The sequence below is a fragment of the Perna viridis genome, chromosome 2 (genome assembly GCF_037379345.1).
Source record: "Perna viridis isolate PV_CMFRI_1.1 ecotype Kerala chromosome 2, ASM3737934v1, whole genome shotgun sequence".
Taxonomy (NCBI): domain Eukaryota; kingdom Metazoa; phylum Mollusca; class Bivalvia; order Mytilida; family Mytilidae; genus Perna; species Perna viridis.
In genome coordinates, this window is record NC_142446.1 from 42,910,015 (window position 1) to 42,937,619 (window position 27,605).

The following is a 27,605-nucleotide window of genomic DNA, read 5'->3' on the forward strand; positions in this document are numbered from 1 at the left end:
TGCCGGGGATAATCAATTTATTTTATGACAAACAATAAACTTAGTTCAACAGAACAACATCAAAGGAAGATATAGTAATATATGCAACACATTCTGTAAAAGCTACATGTATATACATCTCCGTAAAATAAAAATTTATATTGTGAAGTAGGAGACAGCCAGCCTCCTACCAGTATTGGTATAAAATCATTTTAACAAAAAAACATTTTAATATACACTATCAAAGTAGGTACAACAAAAAGTTATCTTCCTTCATGTCAATTTTTCTGCTTCTCTTTTAAACTATCTGATAGTGTTTGCTGGTTTTTCATAGCATTTATTTTTTCTCTTTGAATTCTCTGTATTTCTCTTGAGTCTTCTCCAGGTCTGGGACCTCGAATATTATGCCAATCATTTAAGTCCATCTTCTGAACTGTCTTCTAAAATTAGCAAAAAAGCTGTGTTGTCCATTCAGTAAAAGAGTAATTTTATCAAGATAAAAAGTAATAAAACACAGCTTAATATGGAAAAGTATTAACTAAAAATGGAAATCATTCTCTAAAGGGAGGAAAAAAACATACAGTATTTTGTATCATTTGTATCATTAAAAATAGTACAGGCTGTTTGGTTACCATGGAAGTACTTTTTCTTGGTAATCAATTTTCCTGTTCTTTTTAATGTGTTGTTTTAAAATAAAGAGCAACAGAAGATTTGGTTTGGAATTTGATATTGTTATGGACACACAAAAAACAAAGACACAAGGACAAGGGTAAAATGCTATACCTCCTCTCCTTTACGGCAGGAATAAAAAGATTTATTTCAAATCTCATGACCCCATACAGTTTTTCCTGTAAAGAAGTGCAGGAAGGTGTTCCATAAATGTACCCCCCCCCCTTTTTCAATTCTCTTACAATTCAGCATTTCCAGGAAACATCCAAAATTATAGCCTGGAACACCCCCCTCTCCATTTAAATTCTGGATCCAAACCTGAACACTATATCACAGTACCAATAACTCATTTGTAGTTTTTACCATAGGTATGTCTTTTAAAATTTTAAATAAGTCATAGAAAGAAGTGAAAGGTTGTTTACTCATATATTCTACTTTTTTCTCCAATATTGTACATAAATTTTCATTGTCTACTGCTATGAATTATATTTTTGTTGTCTTACAGCATATGCACTGATGACATTCAGGGGATAGGGTTGATCACCTGATGAACTGAACAAATAAGGAGATTTATCCTGCAATGAGGTTATTTGTTAAACGAATAAAGGTATATGGTTATTTTTTTGCTGTATCCGTACATTAGCAGGATATCGACTTTCTGGCTCCTCCCACTCACGTAATTGGTGGAACTACTTTTTTCTGGTATGTGTAAATTAATCATGGCCGCCACCATAGATATGATATAAACAAATTGCGATTTCATATCCAGTTAATCTTTTTTTTGCTGTTTGGGTTCGTTTTTACCTGAATGAAATAAAAGATTTTATGTAAACCAAATAATGATTTTGTATGTATTTTTTTCACGGTCATATATATGGCAAATCCCAAATCTCGTTCAGATTTGATTCATTATCAGTTTGCAGACGACTTCCCCTGTCATTTCAGTCATGTCGGACTCGGAGCCTGAGTGTCCGTCACAAATTAACATAAACTGGTCCCCACTTAAAGAAATTGAAGCATTACAATATGATAAAACTCTTGAAGAGACAAACGACCAGGAAACTCTTATGGTCTTGGATTTATTACTGCCTTAACCCCAAGATAATGAATCAGAGGAACACTACATTATAGATCTGCCCATACAACTGCCTCCTCTTCTTCAAAAACAAATATTTCAAATTCCAAAGAAACTGGTGCACAAATTTCACCCCTGAACTCTACTGCCATATACCAAACAGAAACAAGTCAGCTTCCACCTTCCTCGCGAAATTCAAAAATTTAATGTTCTTAAAATCGACTTTACAACATTCAAAATATTTGTATTTATTGTTCATTTTACTTATTTGTCTCTTGGAATTAAATAAATTGATACATTGCTTATTTTCTTCAAACAGCTTTGACGGATTATATTGTGTGGATTGAATTTCAATGTTTACTGAGTCATGCGCCATGCGTATTAAATTTTTTCTTCGGGTTTAACGATCAGGGCTCATCAGGGGATATGCATTTTAAAATTTTATTTTAAAAATGTACACACGCACAAAACTATTAATATAACAGGATAAAAACAATATAGGTACATTGTCGAAAATTACTGAAGATATGTGTATTTGGCTTGGAATGGGGGAAATAGCTCGGCGGAGTCTCTCATTTCCTACCCGTTCCGTTGCCTCATCACATATCTTCAATAATTTTCGACAATGTACCTATATTGTATATTTACTCGTAAAATATTTTTCAGACATAGATCTACATATCTAAGGAACCAATCAACAGGTGAATTATCTAACAAAACATTAAACCTCTTCTCGATAGTCCAGTTAACTACCCAAGGAAGTTGATCAGGTGATTGCCATATTATCAAGAGAAGACTAACTCTATCCCTTGAACATTATCATTGTATGGGCTGTAAATGTTTTCATTTATATAATTACTTACTTTATACATATCTTCCATGTTATCTCTGATAACTCCTTGCTGCAATTCTACTTCTCTTTCTGTAAGCTGAACAAATATTGGGATAAAATGTATCATTTCCATCCAATTCACAAATTTCTATCTTGAATATATTTTTATTTTTATGAGTATTGCAAACAAGTGAATATACAATTATGAAGCTGACAAGTTGGAACTTAATAATAATTATATTGAGTTTATATGAATACCTGGTATACTAATGACTAAAATCTTTTTTATAACAAGAAAATGGAGAATCAAAACAAGTTCATTCTTCCAGTCCATTAGTTAGAGAAATAGAATTGTTTGTCATAAATTATGAGCTTGTTAGGTAACCTATGATTTTTTTGGTCATGTGACAAACATGTACAGTGTTTATGATTAGAATTTTAATTACAGTTATTTCTCATTGACACTCAAAAACCAAACACCATTCTTTAATATTCTTTATACCAAATATTTCTGCATTTTCAACGTGAATTTAATATATAGAGGTTGTGGCCATCTCTAATCCCAGTCACCACCAAGTGTACTTCAGTGTACATGTAAAACTAGCATAACTAGTATTTAAAGTAAGGTGTGCTTGAATGTTTTGTCCACACCTTATAGAATGTGATTGGTATGTTTGCACTGTCATGTTCCCTTTCATCTATTTCCTCATTCACTTATGTATATATGTAACATGTTTGCCTCTCATTACAATGTGACTGTCTGAGAGTAAATCAAATCTGGAAATTTGGTTAGTAGTATATACATATCCACACTTACTGGTCTCGTAGTAGTAACTTCATATCTCAATTTTGTGAATTCTCTTAACCATAAAGATCCACCAAATATAAAAACCTGAAAGAAGAGAAAAGCCATGTCACAAAATATTTTTGCAGAACATAACTTTTACAGCAATAGTCTGGAGACATTGGAATATACACAGATTATTACACAGATTTAATTTGGATGGTTTACAGTGTTGAGAGACAGCAAAGTAATTTTTATGTCCTCTAAACTGCTTGAAAATATAAGCTTTTAATTTACCAAAGCTTGTCATAGACAAACACATTTGACTGAAATGTATTAATATAAAGAAGTTTTCATAACAAAATTTGCAAATATTTCAATGTATGTCTAAATGAGAGTTATATGTATGTTCCCAGGACTCCCAAGCAAGGGTCTGGAAATTTTGTCAGTAATTTTCAGTTATTTTGTCGGTCTTCACATTTTTAAATCTGTGAAAATGGGCTGTCACCATGTTTTAAAACGATGACTTTTCACTTGACCAAAACCAAGTTGATTGTATAGAGGTGATCAATTGGTCACATACACTCTGTTTAAATCAGAAAAAAATCACTTCACTTGTAAATTTAAACAGGGAAAATTATAACAATTTCATTTTAAGGTCAGTTTGAAGATTTTTTTTGCAGGTTAAAATGTTTTTAGACTGAGACTGCTTGACTTCCACCAGCAGCTTGTCTGAAAAAATGCTTTTGGAAGTCAGAGCAATCTGTAAAATGTTTTATGTTTGCTTCTTTTTGAACTCTATGATTCTGTGGAAGTACAATGTAGTCTGCTTTCATATTTGGTAAAAAGATATACAGAGTTTATATTATTGTATAATAGTTTCCATATCCAGATCCTTCAATTGCAAGCTTCATTACACTATATTAAAGGTTACATATTAAACAACCTTTCTAAAGGTTTTAACTGCAAGAGTCTTTTATAAACTGGTACTTAATTTCGACAATGTCCAAAACCTTCAAAAACCTGCTTGAAACAGTTACAGACAGAGAATCAGAGAATATCATGTTGTGCTTTTTATTGTTAGTTAAGGTCGAAGAGGTTAAATGGAAATTATCATCTTACTAGTAATGGCACTCCTGACGTCCAATGCTTTGATTTAAAATACTTATGACTCGTAAAAGCACTAATTTTCTCAAGAGGTAGAACACTTCTAAGAAATGAATTCAGTCTTTCCATAACAAAACAGTCAGTCAAGTCATCCCGTTTTGATTGCTCGTGCGTTAAAGGGTAAATAGTGGACTGGGGTAGGAAACGATAATCGGACCAAACAAGTATTGCAAGGGCATATTATGTATGACGTGGAACGAAATGCATTGATACGAAATAACGCATATGGGGATAGGGGTCCTACTAAACAAAGAGTGGTAAAGAGCACAAAAGTCTGGTAAAGACTGATCCCGAAATATTGAATTATTTTATTGAATGAAAGTTTATTTGTATCTATATGGTGATATTCTTTTATTTTTAGCTAAAATAAATGTTTTTGGTGCATTTCTGTAGACATTTATTTACATACGGTCACGACTTCAACATTTTCGTTTCTCCAACATGGCGGCCGTTAAGTCTGGAGGTACACAATTCGTGACAATTTCAGTGTGTAAAATTGTTTTTATGCAAGTTGTAGTTTAATCATATTATTTTGTCATTTTCATATGTTTTTCAAACTTTTTCAGTCTTTAATGTTTTATTTTTTCATTCATTTGTAACTCCCAGATGTCACGACAGATTCGTTGTAAACAAATGATAGAGTAAGTATAATGGATTCGGAATGGAGATGAAAAAAAAACCGTAATGTTCAAATAGATTTATTAATTAGTGGTGTTTTAAGCCCGATCAGCACAGAAAGGCTATATCCAGACAATGTTCATATTAGACAACCGTTACATACAGTAATTATGTAAATAATGGAGGAGCCCCCATGCCACGTCAAGCCTATGAAACGTGTGGGGGTGGGCCCCCAAAATTTTTAGCCAAAGTTTGGGTGATCAACCATACCCCCTACCTTCATTTCCTTTTATGTCGGATAATTTTGGTTTCATATAGAAAATTTATTCTGGAATATTCAATCAAAAAATAATTTATAAAATTTAAAATCCACAAAGAGAAATTTAAGGGGAAAGTGGAACTTAATGAATACTCAATCAACCAATCATTGAAAATTCATTTTTTTTCTGTTATTTATCTAAAAAATTATTTTATATCATTTCTATTTAAAAAAAAAAAAACGTATGTCAGGTATTTTACTCTCCTATCTTGCAGGCGAATAAAGGTTGTCCGTAGACAGTAATGTAAAAAAAATCTAAGTAATTTGAACTATATATAAGTTTTTGAAATGCAAGTAGGAGAATTGAACTTCATGGACCATCAATCAATCAATATATGGAGATCATCATTACTCCCTCCCTTTATTTTAAAATATTTTTGGAGGTCCTGATATAATCAATCTTTTTATCACTATAAATTAGAATTTCATATTTCGGATATTTTTCTCATACAATTGCTGACCAGAGTGACATACTATTTAATTTACTTTCTCTTTTTCTGTTAATAAATCCGTATTGTAAGTCTCCATCGTCCGTAAGGTAAGTTATATCCAAGAAAAAATGTAAGTATTGCTGTATGTAATGTCTTTTATCCTCCTGTCTTACAGGCGAATAAATGTCCGTTACGTAAATCAAAATTTCCTTCTTTCAGTTTTATTTTAATGAATCATTTATTTAGATTTATTTCATTTCAGTCTATGTTATTTCATTTCATTTCATCTCATTTCATCCTCCTGTCTTGCAGGCGAATAAATGTCCGTTACGTAAGTCAAAATTATATATTGTTTTTTATTTTCAAACTTAAGTAATCTTAAGTTTTTTGTTAGTAGCAGTGTGAGTCTTGCATGACTTCACGCGCTTTCGCATACCCGGCTTTTGCGCAACTCTGTTCACAGAGGGTATGGTCAAGTGACCTCCGGTCGAGGTCAAAGTGTCCACGGGCCTGATCTTGAAATTAACTAATTTCAACAGGCGTCGTGACCTCTGCTCGTGTGAGACTTCTGTGACAGAGTTTTGTCAATAAATCTGGTAGCCTTTGTACAACCCAGTTAGTGCTACGCTTAATGACATTATTGTATGACTCATTACAGTTGTTATACCAGAGTCGGGGTAGCCAGGGGTGCTTTGAACGGGGCTTGAAGGCAAACTCTTTCAAGTTGGTCAGTAACCTGTTACACAGGTAAGGGATGTCATACGAGTCTATCAGTTCGTCGCGTATTTCGTCAAAAGTAATGAAGTCGTCGGAGGTAAGTATACCGTCAGGGCCAAACAACTTGGCAATAATCTTAGTAACCTCAGGTTGAGGTAAAGACTTACCAAGATTATGTACCGCGTTGTCCTTAAGATGCTTCGCACAAAGGACACGCGAAGCATTGGGAAAGGACTTCATAAAGGCAAGTTTCTCATCTGACCCAAATATCATGTGGGACTGGTCAGTATCAAGCAACTTGCCCTGAAGGTGGGAGGTGAACTTATGATAGGGGTCAAATTGACCATCCCAATGTAATAGCATGGGACCTATCATAACTGGATGCACAATGGAACAGTAAACGAGTGGAAATACATACTCCAAAAATCATGTTTAAATTTAAAAAGACACATTAAATTAATAAAATAACTTTGAATCATAACATGTTATATACCATACATCATTGTTTTTGTTTATTTAAATGCAAATAAATAGCTATTTAACTCCTTCACATCACCAGACTTTGCGAACTGATCGCGCGACGATGTCAAGATGCCGATTTATGAATAAATATCCAGAATAGTAGTTGATATATTATTCAATGGTCACATAGAAAAATAAACACTATATAGATACAAAGTAGAAAACTTTTATTCAATAAAATAAATCAGTATTTCGGTGCCAGTCTTTACCAGACTTTTGTGCTCCTTACCACTCATTGTTTAGTAGGACCGGGGGATAGGGAGTGAAACGTGGAATTAACGTGTGGATATTTTTAGATTTGTCGTATTTCCAAGAAGTCATTTCGTTTACAAAGACAGTGCGTGTAATTTGTGCTGCCTTCAATATGTCACTTCTTGGAACAGTTGTTAGACCAGTAAGTACAAAACTGAATAGTGAATAGCAATCGCGAAACGCTGTATTACGTGCCCGTGTGTGAGTATTTTACTTTACTTTCATTTTCCACAAGTTTGCAATCTCATGTAATTGCATATTTTCTTTTTCCATTCTTAATTGTATTTCCCAATCCTCAATCCTTAATTGGATTTATATATAGCAATTTTTAAAAACTTCTGGGATTATCCACGACAGCTTATCAGGAGTCGGTATTGCGGGTATCCTGAGCCTGAGCCCAAGCCCAAGCTCAACTTCCCCCGAGCTGAGAATGATTAGTGCCGATAATATTCTTTAAATCAGTTGAATTTCTTAGATTTAAAAAAAAAAATGTTGATGAGTACTTTATAAATGTATTGAATTATTCAATATAATGAAATAAAAAGTATCCAAGAAAATGTGTTTCAAAATGGATATTTTAGGTATCCAATCTCGGGGAGGGGAGATTACTCGATCTAAAATCTACCTAAATTAAAGAATACAATTTCTCATGATACACACCTGTCATAATTTCTTGACCATTTTTCCCAATAAAACTTTTTTTTTCAGGTAAAATTTATCCCAAAACACGATTCTGTCAAAATAACCTATTAAACTCAAAATTCAAACCCCTACTATCATGTTTCAATCTCATTTCTTTGATAAGAATAGCCATAAATCTGAGAAAAGGTATTAATTGCTGTCTAAACAGATGAGGGTATGTTTTATGATGCATTAATAACATCCGATGAGCAATCAGCTGATCAGGGTTATCGATGATGATTGACAATAAGAAAATGAATCCTGATTATATCTACACTATTTTATGAACAGCCGATAATTTTTTAACGATTATTTTCTACTCCAAAAAATAATATGACAAATACTGTCAATTTAACAGGTCTAACATTTGTAGAACTACGTATGTAAACAAATTTTAAAATTACCATTGTTTATACATAATGAGTTACCTCTCCTACAATCTTCAATTTTTTTTTTTTACATTTCCTGTAATTTCAACAGTGCAGTATATTCCCCCAAATTTGTGTTTGCAATAGTTAAAAGAAATACTATTCCTTTTAAATAGTGATGATTTTGGAAATTTGGTAGCAACAGTCTTGAATATTTTTTACATTTTTTCATATACTGAATCTCATGGTATTCTTTTAATGAAAAGAAAGAGTTGGTCAAATTTCCATCATAGTATTTAGTATCTTTCTCACACAAGGGTCTATAGGCAAGAGGGTCTGTTTGGATTAAACTTTTTTAGTTATTAACTGAACGCTGACTCCCTTTCAATTGACTCAGTTGACATTAATGGAATGAAAGAAATATGTACTTAATGAATTTTAAATGTAAATAAAGTTTTCTCATTTGTTTTCTGAATTAAAACTTAAGAATTTCAATTAGGTTTTGAGGAATCCACCCCAAAATATGGGCTTACAAACTTCAATCTATTACAGTGCATGCACATGTTGATCATCTGAAAAAGGCTCTGAAATACTATGGTGTTTGTCTCATTCATACATTACTACAGTAAAACCCGTTGCAGTTTGCAAAATATGTCCTGAAAAATGTCTGTTCACATGTCGTCCTGCCTAATAAACCCATGGGGGTTTTCAAAAGTTGGCAGGTATGATATATATTTTTAATACAGCACTGTTAATAATGTTTTCGCTATTATATGAATTGATGGATTTTTCATTGTGTCATATCAAAATTATTATATCTATTATTATTTATCATATATATATAAGTTTAATTATCAGTATGTAGTAAAACCCATATATGTACAATTACAACATTTAAGTTTACACCAATTGAAAATATGATACATGGAAGAATAGTCACAATGAAGAGTCACTGAAACCAATTAAAAAACAGATGTGGCCTTCCCCCTTTTAATACATGTTATAAGTAAGTAAATTATGAAAGTGAAAGGCTTCCTTTTGCCAATTGAAAAAAAATGTTTATTTCTAAAATGTTTGGTTTTCAAATATCATATTTCATGAAATAAGTTTTTTTTTTCATTTCATTGTTTGTTAAAAAATTAAATTTTCAACTCTTTAGTCAGCAACATACATGTGTGCCAGTATATTATAAAGTTATTATACATGTATTTCAGCATCAAGTAGTATTAGGTATATGATAAAATATAAATTTTTATCATTTACAGCCAATGTTTTCTGTAAAAACTTAACACATGTATGAACTGTGACTTTATTTTCTGTGTTTTTTTTCCGGAGACAATTTTTCTAGTACCGGTACTTTTTACCCGTAAGTTTCTCCGTGACTTTTTTCCTGTGACTATTTCCGTTCAAAATACAGGGGCTTAAGTATGTGAGTTTAAGGTTAGGTCTATAAAATTGGCAAAAATTCAACTAAAATGCTGTTTGAACGGTGTGATTTTAGTGCATGGCTATGGATAGTGAAACTAAAACACTGGTTTTTTGTAGAATTTTTTTTGCATATGGATCTCATAAACTCAAGTCCATTGTGCTCGTAACCTGAAATCCTGAATCCTCCTGCATATTGGGAGGATGCAAATTGATATATAAATGCTTTAGTCCAATAATGGTCACACAAGGGATGGAACAATGTCCTAATAATTACTTTAATTTCATAAATATTCACATGTAAAACTCACATTTGACTACTTCTTACTTTTTTGACATAAACATTCACATGACGCCTTTTCTAACTTCTTTAATTATGACATTGGTTACTCCTACAACATAAGAGGTTGGAATTCCGTTTCTCCATACCCTAATTGATGGCACCAAGTCAGACTACCCCTAGCATTGCTACTTCCCTTAATGATTGAGAAAAAACATATTTTCTTGTTGCTGATGTTAATGGTATAGAGGATGTCAAAAATGTGTTAGAAGATGAGATTCAGTGCTATATGTCATTTTTTGTTGTTGTTATATGCAGATGACACAGTATTATTGCTGAAAGCCATGCAAGAAAAAATACAAGCACTGTTGACACAATTTGAAAACTACTGTATATTTTGGAGCTAAAGAACATAATCCCAATTTTGTATTGTTTGGTAGCATTTTAAAAATAATTGATAAATGCTTTTTTCTTGGTTTGACCTTAAAGGTATCCTTTACATATATACAAATAAAAATTATGATGATTGGCTACTTGAAGAGATTACTAGAAAATCAAAACAAATTATCAAGCATTGGTAATGGAATATCATTTTTTTAGATTGTAGTAATGCTCAAGTTGCTGCCCTAAGGAGTAAATATGTACTCGAGTATTACACGAGATACCCTACAATCTATAAATTATAAATTATATGGTTTGCTCTCTTTATGTAATGTAAAAGTATTTAAAAATATCGCTATTTTCTTACACTGTTTTCTTACAAAAACACGACAATTTTTTGTAATTGTGTTATACTGACTTATTTATCAACACTATTGTTATCTAATATTTTTGTTGTCTTCCATTTCTGTTCATGTGTTTGCATTACACTTTAATGTGTCTGAGCGTTTGAAATAAAATTCTTTTCTGTTCTGTTCTCTTTTTTATATTTTCTTTCTATCGTAGATGGCTGGGTTATAGGATTTTTTACATTATTTGATTGACTGATTGTGGGTATATAGAGTAGAAAATATATGCCTAAAATATTCAGAGAACTTGTGAATGAAGAGAAAGACTTCATATAATTCAACCATCAAATTAAAATACTTATCAGTATTATCAAAAACAGATGAAAAAACAGTGATAGTGCCTATAAACATATGGTGTTAAAATGAGATTCTTAGACTCATTAACATTATATAACATATAGCTAAAAGGAGGATAGAGCAGTTTGTTACCCCCAGAAAGTCATTGTCACCCCAAGACGTATACTGAATGTTGCATTGTCATTCTTTCCAAAGTACGCCCTAACAATCAGTTTGTATGCTTGTCTATTGTCTTCAATAGACCTTTTTCATATTCACATAATGCAGGCCATTTTAGAAAGTTTTTCAAAGGGACATAACCCATGTCAACTGCGGTCTCACTAACTGTTTCCAGGTCAAATGGCCACCCTTCTATGTAGTACCAAAACACACTGAACCTAGAACTGTGCATTGTAAGTGCATTATTTGTGTGTATTCTGATTAAAAGTAGTCAAAATAAAGCTGAGAATGTGTTCTTTAAAATCATATATGTAATTTACTACAAAAGTGTATAAATATTGTTTACATGAGTGAATAATTTGCCTCCACACTGTCAGTTAGCAGAAAAGGTCAAAATGTTGATTTTCAGTATTTTTTATTCAAGTAAATTTTGTGAAGATTTTCTACAGACATCGTACCATTAGAGTAATGATTTTGAAAGCCTTATTTTCCAAGCTTTGCAATGGTATGCAACTTTAAGGTGTCATTTGTCCTGGGATATCACAGTGAAACATTGAAAATTACTTGTTTAACATGTGAAGTAATGGAAACATTAGAATTGGTTAGTGAGACCTGTGGTCACACCCCTTTTATGTGACCTTAATTCAATGGATTGGTGATGGACTTTTTCCCTGCTCACAAACAGAAATGTCAATAAGATGGTTTTGTTTGTTTGTTTTATTTGTTTTTTTTATCTGTTATACAGTTATTTAATCAAACTGTTACCTTAAGTCTTTACGAGGCAGAATTAACAACAAAAACAACAACAACAAAAACAAAAAAGGTCAAGAATGCAGTGTATGGAAATTTATCAATAATGACATAAATTCTCAGTTTAACACTTTTTTTTCCAGTTCCAAACTCAGTCACTTTTTAATTTGACAATACAATTACGGTATTTATGTACAGACTTCTAGTAGATTTGGCATTATAATTAAACAAAAATATATTTAAACATCAGCTGGATTTTGTTTATTAAATGATGTTACAACAATTATTGATATGAACGTTGAGCATATTGAACTGGAACCTGCAATAAACATTTTCAGCTAGGGGAAGTTGAACTCAGGCTTGGACAGAATCCACTGATTATCATGCCCCATCTTACCACTATAGTGTCTTCCAGTGTAACTTTAATCCAGTGCAATCACTAATTTTGATTTTTTAAAAAACAATAATCAAGGGCCTGCACATGTGGATCATATGTTATCAAGGTCAGGGCAAGGGTTGATTACTAACATATTTATTTATATTAATTTTTTTATTTGCATGAACACATGATTAAAGCTCAATATTCCATAAATGGTATAATATTAACTCATGTAAGTTTGCCATTGTGATTTACTGTACGCCCTAATCCCTTTTGGTATTCAGTGTCCAGGACTGTTCAGTGGGTGGCCAAATCAGAAAACAAATCCAGATAAAGTAACCCAAAAGGGATTACTGTACGCCCTTGAAATCTTTTTATGCATTTAAAATTAAATTAATATTTTTACATTTATCATCAACCTACAATGAAATAAAACTAATTAATGGCCTGGGGTCCTTTTCGCAAAAAAATCGTAAGTTTAAAATTAGTCGTAAGTTATGACGTCATAGTAAATCAAAGTATTGTGACATCATAACTTACGACTAATTTTACTTCTACGATTTTTTTGTGAAAAGGGCCACTACAATGTAGGATGCATTCTTCACCAAAATCAGGTGATAATTAAACGTACGAATAACCTAGAATTTCACCATTGCATCAGGACATGGTTAAACAAGAACTTAAATGGTGACCAATGACTCTTGTAATTCATTCATTCCTTAAGTAGGTCAGCATTTACAATACAACATTTAACAGAAGATATCCAGGCTATACGTATAGAAACAAACATGTTCATTGATTGTTGTTTTTAATTTTTTTTTTTACTGCTAAATTATTTGACAACTGGTGTCATATGATATTTTGACCCCCAGGAAATATTGAATTCAGGTTAAAATATCATATGATATTTTAACCCAGCGGTTAATATTTTGGAATGGGGTTAACCCACTATAAATATGATGAAAAGAAAATTTCGAGACAAATCATAGTTATTGGTGTTAATTTGTTATTTCCCGAAAAAAATAATTATTTCAGTGTCTGACTATGGTGAATGACCAAAATATTCCAGTGCTGGTCCTCTTTTGCATATAAAGACAAATCAACAGTTTGAAATTGTTGAATATTCTCACATGTTTTAATTAGATAAAAAAAAAATAGTTTTCTTTAATATATTGATGTTTATCTTTCCTATTGTAGCCATTACCCTACATTGGTGGTATTCCAGGGGGCAGTTTGACAAATGGATTTCAGATCATCATACAGGGTTCAGTGCCTTACAATGCAGATCAGTGAGTGAATTAATGATATCATTGACTGTACACATTTCAGTTACATACATCTTACATCAATTTTTAATTAATTATTGATAAAATATGTTCATATTGATTGACAATAAATTTTAAAACATAAACTACAAAGATTTTCCATGCATATTTTTATTGAAAGCCAAGTATTGTACAACTCTGACCTTTGGAAGATTTTGAGTTGAATTAAAAAAAATCCTCTCCTATACATGTATTTACATGGCCCAGATCAGGGAGTAAATTTATCAAATTTCTTTACAGCAGTTCTTTCATCAATATCCAACCTGTGTAATATCAGGTATTTTTTTTTTCTTAATCATACTTTTGATTTGAAACCAAGTAATTTTGAAAATTGGTGTTCAAATATTCCAAATTATTTGTAAGTGCAAGTATGCACATGTTATAGGTATTGTCTTTGACAACAATGTTTAATTGATTTTTTTACTTTTTTACATGGTTTTCAATCAAAGATATCCAAATGTCTTTTATTTCTTACTGAAAAGCTCATATAAACCAAAATAATCCGCTGAAATGTGAAAATTATTTCCGTGTATAAAAGTCTCGCACAACAGCTTTGCTATTTGACATTTTAATAATACATGTAATGATTTTTTGTTTATTTTAGATTTGCATTTAATCTTGCCTCAGGGTCGGCAATAGGCAGTGCCAGATCAGACACAGCCTTGCATTTCAATCCTAGATTAATGCAAAACTGTGTTGTTAGAAATTCTTATAAAAATAATGCATGGGGTTGTGAGGAGAGAAACAACGGAATGCCATTTTACAGAAATAGCAAGTTTGAAGTTGTTATATATGCAGATCTTAATTGCTACAAAGTAAGTTAATATCATCAACCAGAAAAAAATGCTTTATACTATTGGTGGTTTTCTCCAGGTGTAGTCATTCATTGCTATTGTCTTTTTATCATTTTTTGATTTTCTGTTTCCTGTTGTTTTGTTTTAATTGTTGCCGTAGGTCTTTGCTGCATTTTTTCCATGGACACCAATCTCTACAATTTTTATGAAGAAAAATTGCAATAGTCATGCTCCTAATCTTCAGGTTTTACCTCCAAAAACAAGTTAGAAAAACAATAGTTTTGCATTCGTGTTAAAACATTTCTTTTGGTGCTTTTGCTAAGGCCAACAAAAAATATATATCTGTTTAAGGTTACATTGGATGAAAAAATATGGTAGGTAGGTAAGGTCATTTTACATAGACACTTATGGGAGGATTTCTTGACTTTGATATTGCTCAAGAAAAAAAATGAAAGTATAGCAGCATTTCATAAAAAAATCCAACAAGATGTGCCAAGGGAGGCAGATAAAATAGGGTATGTAGGGTAACCTTAAACAGACAAGTTTTTTCTCTGACCTAAATATTTTCCATTTCCAAACTGGTTTTAATACATCAAAGCCTTGACATGCTTTACTTACTAACTGCTATGAAAAGTTACCTAGATATGTATGTACTTGTAAGCATCAGATAGGGTTTTGACTGGTTTTACAGTCTATAGGTTTCCTATGTCTGTAACATATTTACCTGCTCATGCTGTACGTAGAAACTCGACTTAATATTTCTGAATGACCATGAATTGTAATAATCTTTATTATTTATTGGTTATCTTCAGGTTAGTTTGATCATTTGGACAACATAACTTGGAAATGGGACATCATTTACAATGATTAATCCAAGCATTAAGATGAAAGAAAATATAAGAGCCGTATATTTTGACTGAAAGGGTGCCTTGTGCTGTGGATCAAAGGTTTCTTGAACTTGAATCAAATGAAAGATAGTTGGAGTCAGTGGGCAACCAGAGATTTCAAAAGGAAGTCCTTTAGGGAATTAAAGGGCCTCTGGCTCCACAGTCCCCTCTTACTCATATCCCTAGGTCCACAGTCTGCAATTTTATTGTTCCCAAACTAAATACTGTTTTGATTTTTTAATTTAAGTTTCATTTTTACTTAGGACTGGAAAATAGGAGTTAACTTAAATTGTACTGTTTTAGTAGCTGTTTAACTGACTACATCAGAAGGGGGCTTAAGTTTTAGGTTCTGATTGTTACATTGATTGTTTAGACTTGGAGTTATCTCCCCTGGATATTTTATATGTAGCTGTATCTAGATGAGTAACAAATTAAGTTTTAATTTTGTTTTAGTTGACCAAGTTTGACTATGTTTTGGATATTTAACTTGTATATTTTGATCAAATTTTGAGTTTTCATGGTTTTTTTTGCAACATCCTTTCAGATACTGACATGATATGTGGTACATAGCTATATGTATACTTTTGGTCAAATGGGTTTAGATGAGTTTGTTGAACTTGTTTTCAGTTGTCCTTTTTTTAACATCTTAAGATATTTACTAGATATTTGGCATTTAAAAATATATCTAGATGAGTTACAGTTTAAGTTTGAATTTGTGCTGATTTATAGATTTTTGAGAGTTATGGCACTTGAACTTTTCCTACTGTTAAAGGTTCTTTTACTTCCTGTTTATGGCTGGTAGGATATTGTGTATTGCTATTTGAGAATTAAGTTACGCTTTCTGCATGTTACCTGATAGATAAATGTGAATCTTTTGAAATCATTCTTTTTCATGAACCATTTCATATGGGTTGCTTGCATTTTAAGCCTACATAACCTATTATTTGCTAAAATAAAGCAAATTTTCAGTTCCAAATTTAGTACACTTGCAATTTATTTATTTATGACTTTTTTTCACATTACTTATTGTAGATTACAGTGAACAATAAACATTTCTGTGATTATCAACATAGACAGCCAATGAGTCATGTCAATACCCTTACTGTCGAGGGAAATGTTACTGTTGAGGTCATCAAGTATGTTGGATTGCAGTCTGTAAGTAATCTTGTTTGATACTCTGATGTAGTTTTTGGATATCAGAGAATCACCTTGTCTTCCTGTCTGTCTGTCTGTCCTTGCATTTACTGTTACATTATATATATTTTAATAAAAGATTAATTGTTCTTGGTTTACCAGTTACATGTACTGTACATTGCTATTCTACATACATGTATATCATTATATATGTATATGATTCATTATATTTAACTGTTTATTGACAAAGCTACTACTTACTAGTAGATGCACTTCTAACTCAGTATCTAAGTGTCATTTTGTAATCAACCCATTCCCACCAAATACTTGAGTAAGAGTAAACTTGAGCTTAATGAGGTACTTAACTGAATTGATGATTACAACTTGTTCAAATAATTATGTCATCGTTGGAGGCTAATTTTTTATTGCTTGGATGCCTCCAGAGGCATATTTAGCATCAAATTAAAAAAAATGCCTCAGCAAATGTTAATGATGAGATATATTGTTTTTGCTCTGTCTGTAAGTCATATTTTTGAATGCATAACTTCTCGGAAAATACTACACCAAATTTCAAGAAACTTTCAATTTGTAGGTGGTTAGGACATGATATGTACCATGATCAACCAAATTTTGTGTGAGTTATACTCCTTTGAACTGTTGAAATGAAGGAGCATACATTTTTAAGGCAAAAAAAAACCCTTAATGTTATGATCTATTACATGCTGCCCTTATTTTTTATACCCCCACACAAAAAGTTGGGGGTGGGGGGTACTTTGGAATCGTTACATCTATCTGTTTGTCCTTAAAATGTTAAAACCTAGTAAATGGAACTCGTCCTAAACCACTCAAGGGATTTCGATGGAATTTTATAGGTAGGTAGGGTTTCATTTGTACTGGCAACTTTCCCCAAAGGGGACTTTAGGTTTGCACTCAATCAGTCAGTTTGTAAATCAGTTTTCCACATTTGTTTTTTGGTCATACTTGCTGATATTTATTTGTTATTTGATACATTGCTTTACCGTGGCAATTTACAGATTAAGTTTGAATAATATTCCAGTACAGTCCATTGATGTTTTGCTGAGTTATGGCCCTGGAACTTAAAAAATTAATGCAATAACTCAGTTTTCTGCTTTTTTTTGTCATGCTTGAAGATATTCATTTGATATTTGGCAGACTGTTTAACCGTGGCAAGTGACAGATTAAGTTTGAAAATTGTACCTGTCTGTTGATTTTTTGCTTATTTATGGCCCTTGAACTTAGAAAATCAATGCAGATTTGTGCCTTTTTTTGTGAAGAAATTTTGCATGAAGTTTGCTTTCTGTTTTTTTAACAGAAATTTCTTCTGGTAGGGGACTTTGTATTACCATGCAATACTGTTAGATTGCTTGTTCATTTTTAAATGCTCTATAAAGGGCTTTTCTTTTATCATGTAATTATAAAAATCCCGAAATAACTTATATATTTCTCTGGAATGTGATTACATATGTCTATATGTCTAATGCTTTCACTATTTTTCACATGTACTAGTCCCATTAATTTCTGTTGACTGGAATTTAAGAAAAAATGTTTAGCCTTCATTGAAAGGATTTGAAATTTGGTATGGTGTTGACTTTTTTTCTGTTGCACATCTGCTTCTTGTCAGGGTACTCCATATACATGCATTTTGTGCAATTTTTCATGCTTATACTAACTATTTCAGGCTAAATGTATAAAGAAAATCACACACTCATATAATTTGATATATTGGTATTTTTACTTCCTAATGATAAAAATTTGTTTTTATTTATAGCAGCCAGGGTTTGCTGGAGGTTTTGCACCTCTCCCTCAATCTGCCATACCAGCAGGTATGAAATATCCTCCATCAATGCCTATGGGACCAATCATAAATCCTGTAAGTATTGTAACCAGTAATTAAGTAAGGAGTAAGGTTGATACGACATGAGAAGAATATTTTGAAGAACATTGAAGGATCAGATATATATACATGTTATAAAGTGGCTTATTTTAGTTATGTAATTTTACTCAGTATGACCTTTACTTGGTATGACCTTTATTTTCTTGGCGTTAATTTGATTTCTGAATGATTTTAAACAAATTCATTTCATCTCTCATAATCTTATTTGTTTCAGATGATTCCACTAACTACACCAATACCTAATGGTTTACATCATGGTAAAATGATATCTATATCTGGTACTCCTAGAGGTACAAACAGGTAATTTGTGATAGCTATTACTGTATGGACAAGATTAACAAAGTTTGCACTCCATTTGTTCATCTGTTAGTCTTGCATATAAGTTTTCCACACGTTTTTCATCATGTTCCAAGATACACATTTGATATTTGGTATATTGCTTAACCATGAAAGTTACAGAACGGCGTTGTCTGTAGGCACTGCATTTCATAAAATTTAACAATATAACTCCGGTAAAAGCATAGGAATGGCTATAATATTGTTCCACAATATTCTGTACCACAATGGTCAGGCTTGGATTTGATTTCCAAGTTAAAGACTTGAACTATTCAGAAATAAGGTGCAAAAACAGTTAGGGTCAGATATAAGGGTAACAACATAGTTACTTAACACTAATCCCATCCATAATTAAGTCAAGTCCAAAATAAATCTGACAAAATAGATTTTACATCCCCTAAGCAGCTGGTACTGCTGTGGTCCTGACTTGATGCAGGCATTTCAAACAAAATGGTGGGTTCAGTTAAGGTTTTAAAGCATGCTAAACCTCCCTCTTCCATTGTGGTGTGAATATACCGGTGATGATTAAATAGCATTTGCATGCTATTATGTTGTAATCGGTAAATCATTGGTCAGATTAGCACGAAGAACAAATATGAAGGTATATTGCCGCACAGGTATGGAAAATTTATGATATTAAAACTAAAGTCATCTCTTTGATCATAAATCTTAGCACACAGATGACCACTGTTGTCAAATTTGAGATGTAGGTCCAAAACAGATGCAGAACAAGCTGTTTCTGTAGTCTCCTTTATCTCAAGCTCTGGTGGATGTGTTGAAGGTAACCATATACCAAAAGAAGGGTTGTTGATGGACGATATATCTTCAATATATCTGTATGAAAAGTTAAAGGATTTAGCATCTTTCATATTTTTATTCTTTATGAAATTCTGAATAAATTCTGTCTCATATGAATACAAAAACAAATTGGCTGGGAGAGGAGCACAGTTAGTGCCCATTGAAATGCCAATTTGTTGAAAAGAAAAAGCTCCTCCACATGAGACGAATATGTTATCAATGAGGAAATCAAGCATATAGCAAAAACATGCCTTTTCCTGATATACAGACAAAAACTTTACTATAAGTGGATGAAATTGCATTAAGAGGTGCCATACTACCAAAGGAAGACTGGGATTAATTTCGTGGGTTAAGAGTTGAACCTTGTAGAAATTAGATACCAAAAAGGGGCTCAAAACCAGCATTTTCCTTTTGTCTGTATAATAACTTGAGTAATGGTAAATTGAGGTAATATAAATTTTACTACAAAGTGCCATACCACAAAAGGAAGACAGGATTGATTTTTTAGGTCGTGACCTTAGCCAAGTAAGAATAAGGGACCGTATTCTGCATATTCTGGTGGTCATTACTAAAAATAAAACATAGGGGGTCATTTGGAAGATTTTCACATTTATCTCAAAAGCATTAGATTTGGGTATAAGTGTTCAACATGAATGAGATTTATTTGGATCAAAATCTGAAAGGCCATGTTGGAGTTATTGCCCTTTTTTGACATTTTTCAGCTAATTTTATTTTTGATATTACTCTCAAAAGCCTTTGTTTCTGAGATTACTAAACCAATTAGAATCAAATTTGATATGAATGATAGTTAGGATATTCTGCATAGAACTGATGTGGGGATTTTTTTGAAATATTGAAAAACATGGCTGCCATAACTAAAATAGCACATGGGGGTCAGACAAAAGTTTTTTTGCATATATCTCAAAAACTGTTAGGCTTAGCAACATTCTGACATGATGTAAAATTGTTCAACATGATGAAATCTATCTGTTGTCAATGTTAAGCCATGTTTGAGTTATTGCCCTCCTTTGACATCTTTTTACTATTTTAAATGTTATTACTTTACAAAATTTTCTCCTAAGAAACTACTGGACAGAATTTAACAAAAATTGATATAATCTTTTCGTAGGTTTGAGTGTTAGAAATTTTTATCCATGGAAAAACATGGCTACTTTTACAAAAAAAAAACATTATTGCTTATCAAGCCAAGTGAAGGATTCAGGCTCATCAAGGCCTCCAGTTCCGATTTCTTGACAATAACTTGAGTGAAAGGGAATGGATCACTTTGAACCGTGAGGTGCCATATCCCCACATGAAGTTTGGGATTGATTTTGCATGTTTTGACTGGAAGCATTTAGAAATAAGGGCCAAATAATGACCACTTCAGTTTTAGTGAAATTTTTATCCCAAGTCATATATCTAATCCTAATCAAAATTCTGAGCTGTATCATGTTTAATGGTGTGTACCAGTTATTGATTCTCTTTTTGTAGTTCTCATGTACAATATATCCTCCACAAGCATTACATGCAAAATATCAGCAAAACTCCCTGTTTTCTTTTTCAAGATTTACTATCAACCTACAAGAAGGTACTTACCCAGATTGTAATGTTGGGCTGCATCTTGATGTCAGATTTCACTTTGGTTCGGATACAAATGTTGTTGTCAGGAACCACAGATCTGGTGGAAACTGGGGACCAGAAGAGCGAGATGTCCCCTACTTTCCTTTTGCTCCAAATGCTTCTTTTGAGATGCTGATCTTATGTGATGCAAATTGTTTTAAGGTAAAAAAGCAATATCAGTGGTGTTTTTTGGATGAAATAATGTTTGTTCTGCATCAACATCTGGCAAAATTGTTAATGAAGAAAATTATTATTTAGCTTTAGGACAGTGAGAAAAAGTCTTTCTATGGTTCCTTCATGTAAAGCATTGGGAAAAAATATTTAACAATATAGTATCACAAAGAGACAGGACACTACAAAGTACTAATTATATCCCATGCAAACAAAATTATGGGTTTATAGGTTAGTCTGTCTGTCTCACAGTTTGTCTGTCCATTATAACGGTTTATAGGTCAGTCTGTCTGTTTCATAGTTTGTCTGTCCATTATAACATTGTCTACTACTCCTATATTGTCATATACTTGATTGTTAAGTAGCTGTCTTTGTAAGAATCATGCAAAATCTGAAAAAAAGTGATACACCCCAAAAAAGGCTACATATTTTTATTTTTGTAATCAAGTTGTTTTATGGGTCTATATTATGAAATGTGTAATTATTCATTCAAGTCTGCCTGCTCTTAGGAGATAATCAACATCGAAAATCCAATAGATTCTATTGTATTTGAGTGTCATTCACAGAGTTATATCCCTTAATTTTGAATTATACAGTGCATTCTATACATTTTTATCTCCTATGAACACAGGTTATATGAAAAACCAAATGTTAATTTTTGTTTACTAAAGCATTTTAACCAAAATATCAAAAATAAAAATATGTAGGCTTTCCAACCATGTATCACATTTTGCATGATACTTAGCTGGAGTGCTACTTAAAAACTTTCATGCAGTGAAAGATTGTTGTATGGAAATGAGCATGTCTGCAGGAATTTCTGCTTCAACAAAAAAAGGCTTTTTGTATATGACATAATTCAGTCTAAGAAGATTGAAATATAACAAGAATGGAAATGGTGTACATGTCAAAGAGACAACAACCAGGAAGAAAAATGTCAAAGGCCATCCATGGGTCTTCAATGAAGTCTGTTTAAAATGCTATGGGACTGAATAAAATTTTGATAGAAATTAATCTTAAGAAATAAAAATGAAACTTCTAAATTTTATACAGTCACGATACAAGACTTTTTTTATGGTTTTCGAACAAATGAATGGATCTCTATGAAGTATCTTTTGAATCCATACCACAAAAGGAAGAATAGGATTAATTATTTAGTGGTTGGCCTATCTGTTTAGATATAAAGAGAAAAAAAGGGACGAGAACCCAATTATTTCGAAGTTTCTGAACAGTATCATAAGTATTGGTGTATGCTGCCAGAGTATTATGTTACTCTTATTATGTTTGTTTTGAATTAAGCTGAAAAAATAGGAAACTTACTCCATGTACATATTTGTTGTAAATTTCACAAAAAGTCCATCGTTACTGTAAAGAAAGGTAGATCTTAAGTGAAGAGTCACGAGATATTTTCCATTATGACCTCACAGTTGTAGTTAATGTTACACTTCTATCACTGGTACCATCAGTAAATGTGTTACATATTTCATATGATTGTATTTTAAACAGATTGCAGCAAATAATCAGCATCTTTTGGAATTTCGCCACAGGATGACACCTATCTCTAGATTTGACATGCTGAATATAAATGGGGATGTCACAATTCATCAAGTGAGATTCCAGTAATCGCTTGACTGAATCAGAAGAGACTACCAAAAAGCATAAACTTAACACTTTGATTAACAAAATTATTTTTGTGCCTTGTCTACAAAGAAGGAGCTAACAGATTTGTCTATACGTCTGTTTTTGTCTGTCTGTCATGTCTCATACTGTAAATGTATTAATTTTCATGGTGTACTTATTATGCTATTTTTGCAAGAAAAGTAGAACCTGCGAGATTGATTTTCAACATTGTATCGCGGTAATATAATTTTTCATAACTGCAAAAATTGATACCCTGGATTATGTCTACATGAAAAAATCTGTGAAAATTAGCAAATGCGAAAATTAATATGTTTACAGTATTTAGGCATGCAGTTTGTATATAAGTGTTTTTGAAATGATTATAAGGTTGGGTATACATGTACAAACAGAAATAATTATTTTCTTACAAATTTTGTCTTTCATAATTCAGACAAGAAAGCTGGTTTGTTCAGAGATGAAGGACTATAGGTTTACATGTATACATTTTCTATTTCAAAAGCAAACCAGTACTTCAGTGAACTAAAGAATTATAAGAGGAAATTTGAAATAAAAATGAAACCATTTCCAGTATGTAACCTTTATGGAGATGTTTATGAATAAGTATTCCCAGTATGTGATCTTTAGGGATTTCTTGGAAGCATTTCAAGTTTGTGTCCCTTAGGGATTTCTTGGAAGCATTCCCAGTTTGAACTTGTGAGTTTTAAGGATTTAATGATCATGTATTTAATCTTTTATATTTTCCATACATGTTGATTTAAAAGGCCTATTTTGTTTCCGTAGCTTCAGAGGAATGTGAAGAATATTAGTTGGATATAGATGAAAGAAATTGTGTTGTTTGACTTTTTAGTTATTTTGAGTAGAAAAGCTACTGTTATGCAGTTTATTTTTAATATATATTTCATTGGTGCTTAACTGATTATTAGTAACTATAATAGAGGAATATCCTTGGTTTTTACAATTTTCTTTATAAGAGATTTGAATAAAATACATTTTTAAATCATCTATATGCATACCTGTTTACCTTTGAAACAGCACATGTTAGAGATTCTCATCCATCGACACTGCCTCTTTTGGGAGATTTCTTTTTCAGTAAAAGCAATATTTTTTCATATAAAAATACAAATGTATATTAATTTTCAGAGAAAATGTAGTAATATTAATCAAATATGACAGTAATATGTGGGAGATTCCATATTTTTTATTGATTCTGATGGGTCCTCCCTAAAATGTTTGCAGAAGCAAATGTTATTATTTGTACAACAAATTGTAATAATACTTTTAGTGAGTGTTATTATGTCATCATATTGTAATAATACTTTTAGTGTGTGTTATTATGTCTAAAATATGTAAGCTAGTCATAAGTCTTATATTGATACTGATTGTGAAATTTAGAGATATAGTATAAAGATATGTTTCATCTTTGTTGTTAAGATCTACCTTACATTCAACATTGAGTTTATAAATAATTTACTACGTTAATTATTTAATACTATGTTTTCTCATGTCATTGGAAGCGTCTTTAAAGTATCAGTTTTGAAGATGCAATATTAAATTTCATTTTATTGAACAAATAGTAAAATTGTGTGTTCATTTACCAACTAATGATTAAGGTTTTTAACTGCTTATTTTATATTAAATCATCTTAACCTAGATCTGTTTTTATGCTATGTTATTATATAGATAGTAGTAATCTATTGAATGTTCCCAGTGTAATAAATTTCGATAATTTACACTGTGAAATAAATTCGGTAATTTCACATGAATTTTAAATTCTGTCACTGGCAGATTGATATCAAAGTTGTGACGTTTCTCCGGTGAAAACGTTCAAACTTTAATATCAATCAGCCAATCACAGAATTTAAAATTCATGTTGAAAATATTGATAAATTATGAAGAAAATCTATATAATAAATAGGATAATAGGATAATTAATTGGAAAGAGTGAATAACCAAAATATGATCACTCATGCCAAGAACGCTTGAGGATTTAACTCGTGTTCGGAACAAGTTTGGCTTACTCGTTAAATATAGGCGTTCTTTGGAACTTGTGGTAATATTTTGGTTACTCACTCTTATTTTTCATGATTCATATTTTTATTTTTGATATTTGCTTGAATTGCCATAGTAAATAGAAATTAACATTCAGTTTTTCATATAACCTGTGTTCTTATGAAGTAAAAATTATATAGAATGCACTGCAGATTTCAAAAGTAAGGGAGATAACTCTGTAAATGACACCCAAATACAATAGAATGTATTGGATTGTCAATGTTGATTATCTCCTAAGAGCAGGCAGATTTGAATGAATAATTACACATTTCATAATATAGAACCATAAAACAACTTAATTACAAAAATGAAAATATGTAACATTTTTTCAAATTTTGCATGATTCTTACAAAGACAGCTACTTTACTCTTTGCCAAAGTGCTTAGTGGAGCACTGAACATCAGTCAAAATTAGATCTATTCAAATTTGTCATTGTTCATTTTGTTACAATTAGTCACATATTACTCCTGCCATGATAAATCACCATATGGTAGGTACCACTACATGAATGGTTTATGCCAATGGAAGCATTCCAACATGTTGCTATTTTTTTTTCATTTAAAAAATTAGCAACCACAAAATTTGATATGTTTACAGTAATCCTAAATAGCATAGTTTTGCTTCTTTACATTTAGGCACAAACCATTTTCTTCTTAAGAAGGGCCTTGGAATTTATGTTGTGTTGGAAAATTTAAAATAATAATTTTTGTTCAGCAGCAACCAGAGTTAAACAATTTATTTGAAAATCTACATTGTTAAGTAATGGGGAAAGTATTGAATCACATTTGTTTTTCTGTCCGTGGCTGAGTAAAAAATTTTTTTTTGCTCAAATTTGGAATAATTTTATTTTTATCAAAATAATCTCAGGCTCCCCTCAGTATGAAAATGGTAGGTGCCTTAGGTAACCTTAATATCTAGGCTGATTTAAACCTTGTTGAAATGTTTTCTTGATTGATATGGACATATAATATATTTTTCATCATTTCTGATGTAGTTATAAATTTATTCAAAGTTTCTTGCCAAAAATTTACAATGAAGATTGCAAATTACAGCGTCTTAATTTCATGTCTTGCCTTCATATGTGTCTTTATGATGCAAACTAATTGTATCTCCAACTTACAATTGAGATAAAACTTGTATCATGGAGGTACTTTTTATAAATATTAACTCATTGTTATTTTCAGCATGACATTAAAGGGAAATAATTTGTATAGAATGGACATAAAAAAAACCATCTATAATGAAACTATCCATAATTCATTTTAAAAGAATTTCTTATGTTTTTTTTTAAGAAGGTTCTATTAATAAACATGTTGTTCATTTAATGAATTTAAACTTAAATATTTTATTTTTCTTAGGTATGTAATACTGCCTTATTTTAATTTGGTGATCAAGTGTTTACTACTATTTGCTTTTTCTTGGTACAAAACTAATATCATCTTCAATTTTTTACACCCACAGTATCTTAATTGCAAAATCTGTGCTGCTAGAATAGATTTTACAATTTTTAAAATTTGACTAAACTTGCCAATCAGTAATCAACATGAATATAATCGATTGATTTTGTTATCCTGATGGAAATGTATATCGTTATATCGTTTATTATTAAAAATTTACAATAGTTATGAGCTGATCAATGTTCTTTAATCAAGTAGAGCACCTGCTTTCCTTGGGTTGAAGGGTTTATGGCCAATTCCAGGTCTTTAAGTAGACACTTGCTTTGAATTTGAAAAGTTTTGAGTGAATCCCAGGATTTTCAGCAGCACATTTGACTTGATTTCAACAGGTTCAGGGTAAGTCACAAGTCTCTTAGTAGCACACTTGACTGAAGTTTGAAAAGCTAAGAGAAAATTTCAGGTCTAATAGTGGCACACTGACTTGACTTGAGTGAAAGGTTCATGGAAAATTCCTATTCTTTAAGTAGCACACTTGACTAGAGTTCAAAAGGTTAAGGGTGAATCACAGGTCTTTCAGTAACACACTTTACTGTTATAACCTTGGTTCCCTTGATTACTCTTTGAAAAGTTCATGGCAAATACCTAGTCTTAGTAGTATAATTGCCTCAAGTGTGAAGGTTGTGGGGTTAATCTCTAGTGAGAGAGGGTTAAAGGTAAATTCTTGGTGTTTTAGGTTTAGAGGTAAATTTAAGTATCATACTTGTCTGAAGTGTGGTAGGTTGTGAGGTTTAATCTGGGCCATTTATTAGTTGTATGATTACCTCTCTAGTGGGAGGTGGTTGAGTTTATCCTTTTCTATTACATGTAGTAGCATATATGTCTTAAGTGGGAGATAGTGGAGTTGATCCTTGTTTTTTTTTAGTAAATTTCAGGTTTAGTAATATGTAAAACAAACTGGTGCTGTTTCTTTGTGAGAGTTATAGCTAAACAGTAAAATCCATCCCTAACACTATGAGCAAACCTATTGACTTTAATACAACTGCAAAAGA

The 27,605-nt window shown here is 31.6% G+C and overlaps 2 protein-coding genes across 3 annotated transcripts; one reads left to right on the plus strand and one right to left on the minus strand.

Annotated features, from left to right (window-relative positions):
• LOC148625188 (cytochrome c oxidase assembly protein COX16 homolog, mitochondrial-like) lies at positions 1–7,743 on the minus strand. 2 transcript variants are annotated; one of them, XM_088568564.1, is made up of 4 exons: positions 7,585–7,743; positions 3,373–3,447; positions 2,587–2,652; positions 1–419 (listed from the first exon to the last, which is right to left on the minus strand). In XM_088568564.1, exons 1-4 carry the CDS (start codon positions 7,636–7,638, stop codon positions 258–260), a joined length of 357 nt encoding a protein of 118 aa, XP_088424690.1. In that variant the 5' UTR covers positions 7,639–7,743; the 3' UTR covers positions 1–257. The 2 variants fall into 2 exon arrangements, with proteins under 2 accessions (XP_088424690.1, XP_088424689.1); XM_088568563.1 differs by lacking the exon at positions 7,585–7,743 and adding an exon at positions 4,462–4,741.
• On the plus strand, positions 7,353–26,782 carry LOC148625189 (galectin-4-like). The gene is made up of 8 exons (XM_088568562.1): positions 7,353–7,507; positions 13,690–13,781; positions 14,422–14,632; positions 16,531–16,653; positions 18,422–18,523; positions 18,762–18,847; positions 21,247–21,463; positions 22,976–26,782. The coding sequence occupies exons 1-8, from the start codon at positions 7,478–7,480 to the stop codon at positions 23,090–23,092; spliced, it is 978 nt and encodes a 325-aa protein (XP_088424688.1). The 5' UTR covers positions 7,353–7,477; the 3' UTR covers positions 23,093–26,782.
• Positions 26,783–27,605: the final 823 nt, after the last annotated feature.

What these genes read in the sequence shown, in the direction of transcription:
- LOC148625188 (XM_088568563.1), bottom strand. Translation starts at nt 4,575, where the DNA reads ATGGAAAGACTGAATTCATTTCTTAGAAGTGTTCTACCTCTTGAGAAA. An exon ending in CGTCAGGAGTGCCATTACTA is followed by an intron (nt 3,448 to 4,461) that starts GTAAGATGATAA and finishes CTCTTCTTTCAG; the next exon opens with GTTTTTATATTTGGTGGATC. An exon ending in AAGTTACTACTACGAGACCA is followed by an intron (nt 2,653 to 3,372) that starts GTAAGTGTGGAT and finishes ATATTTGTTCAG; the next exon opens with CTTACAGAAAGAGAAGTAGA.
- LOC148625189 (XM_088568562.1), top strand. Translation starts at nt 7,478, where the DNA reads ATGTCACTTCTTGGAACAGTTGTTAGACCA. An exon ending in CAGATCTTAATTGCTACAAA is followed by an intron (nt 14,633 to 16,530) that starts GTAAGTTAATAT and finishes TACTTATTGTAG; the next exon opens with ATTACAGTGAACAATAAACA. An exon ending in GTGATGCAAATTGTTTTAAG is followed by an intron (nt 21,464 to 22,975) that starts GTAAAAAAGCAA and finishes TATTTTAAACAG; the next exon opens with ATTGCAGCAAATAATCAGCA.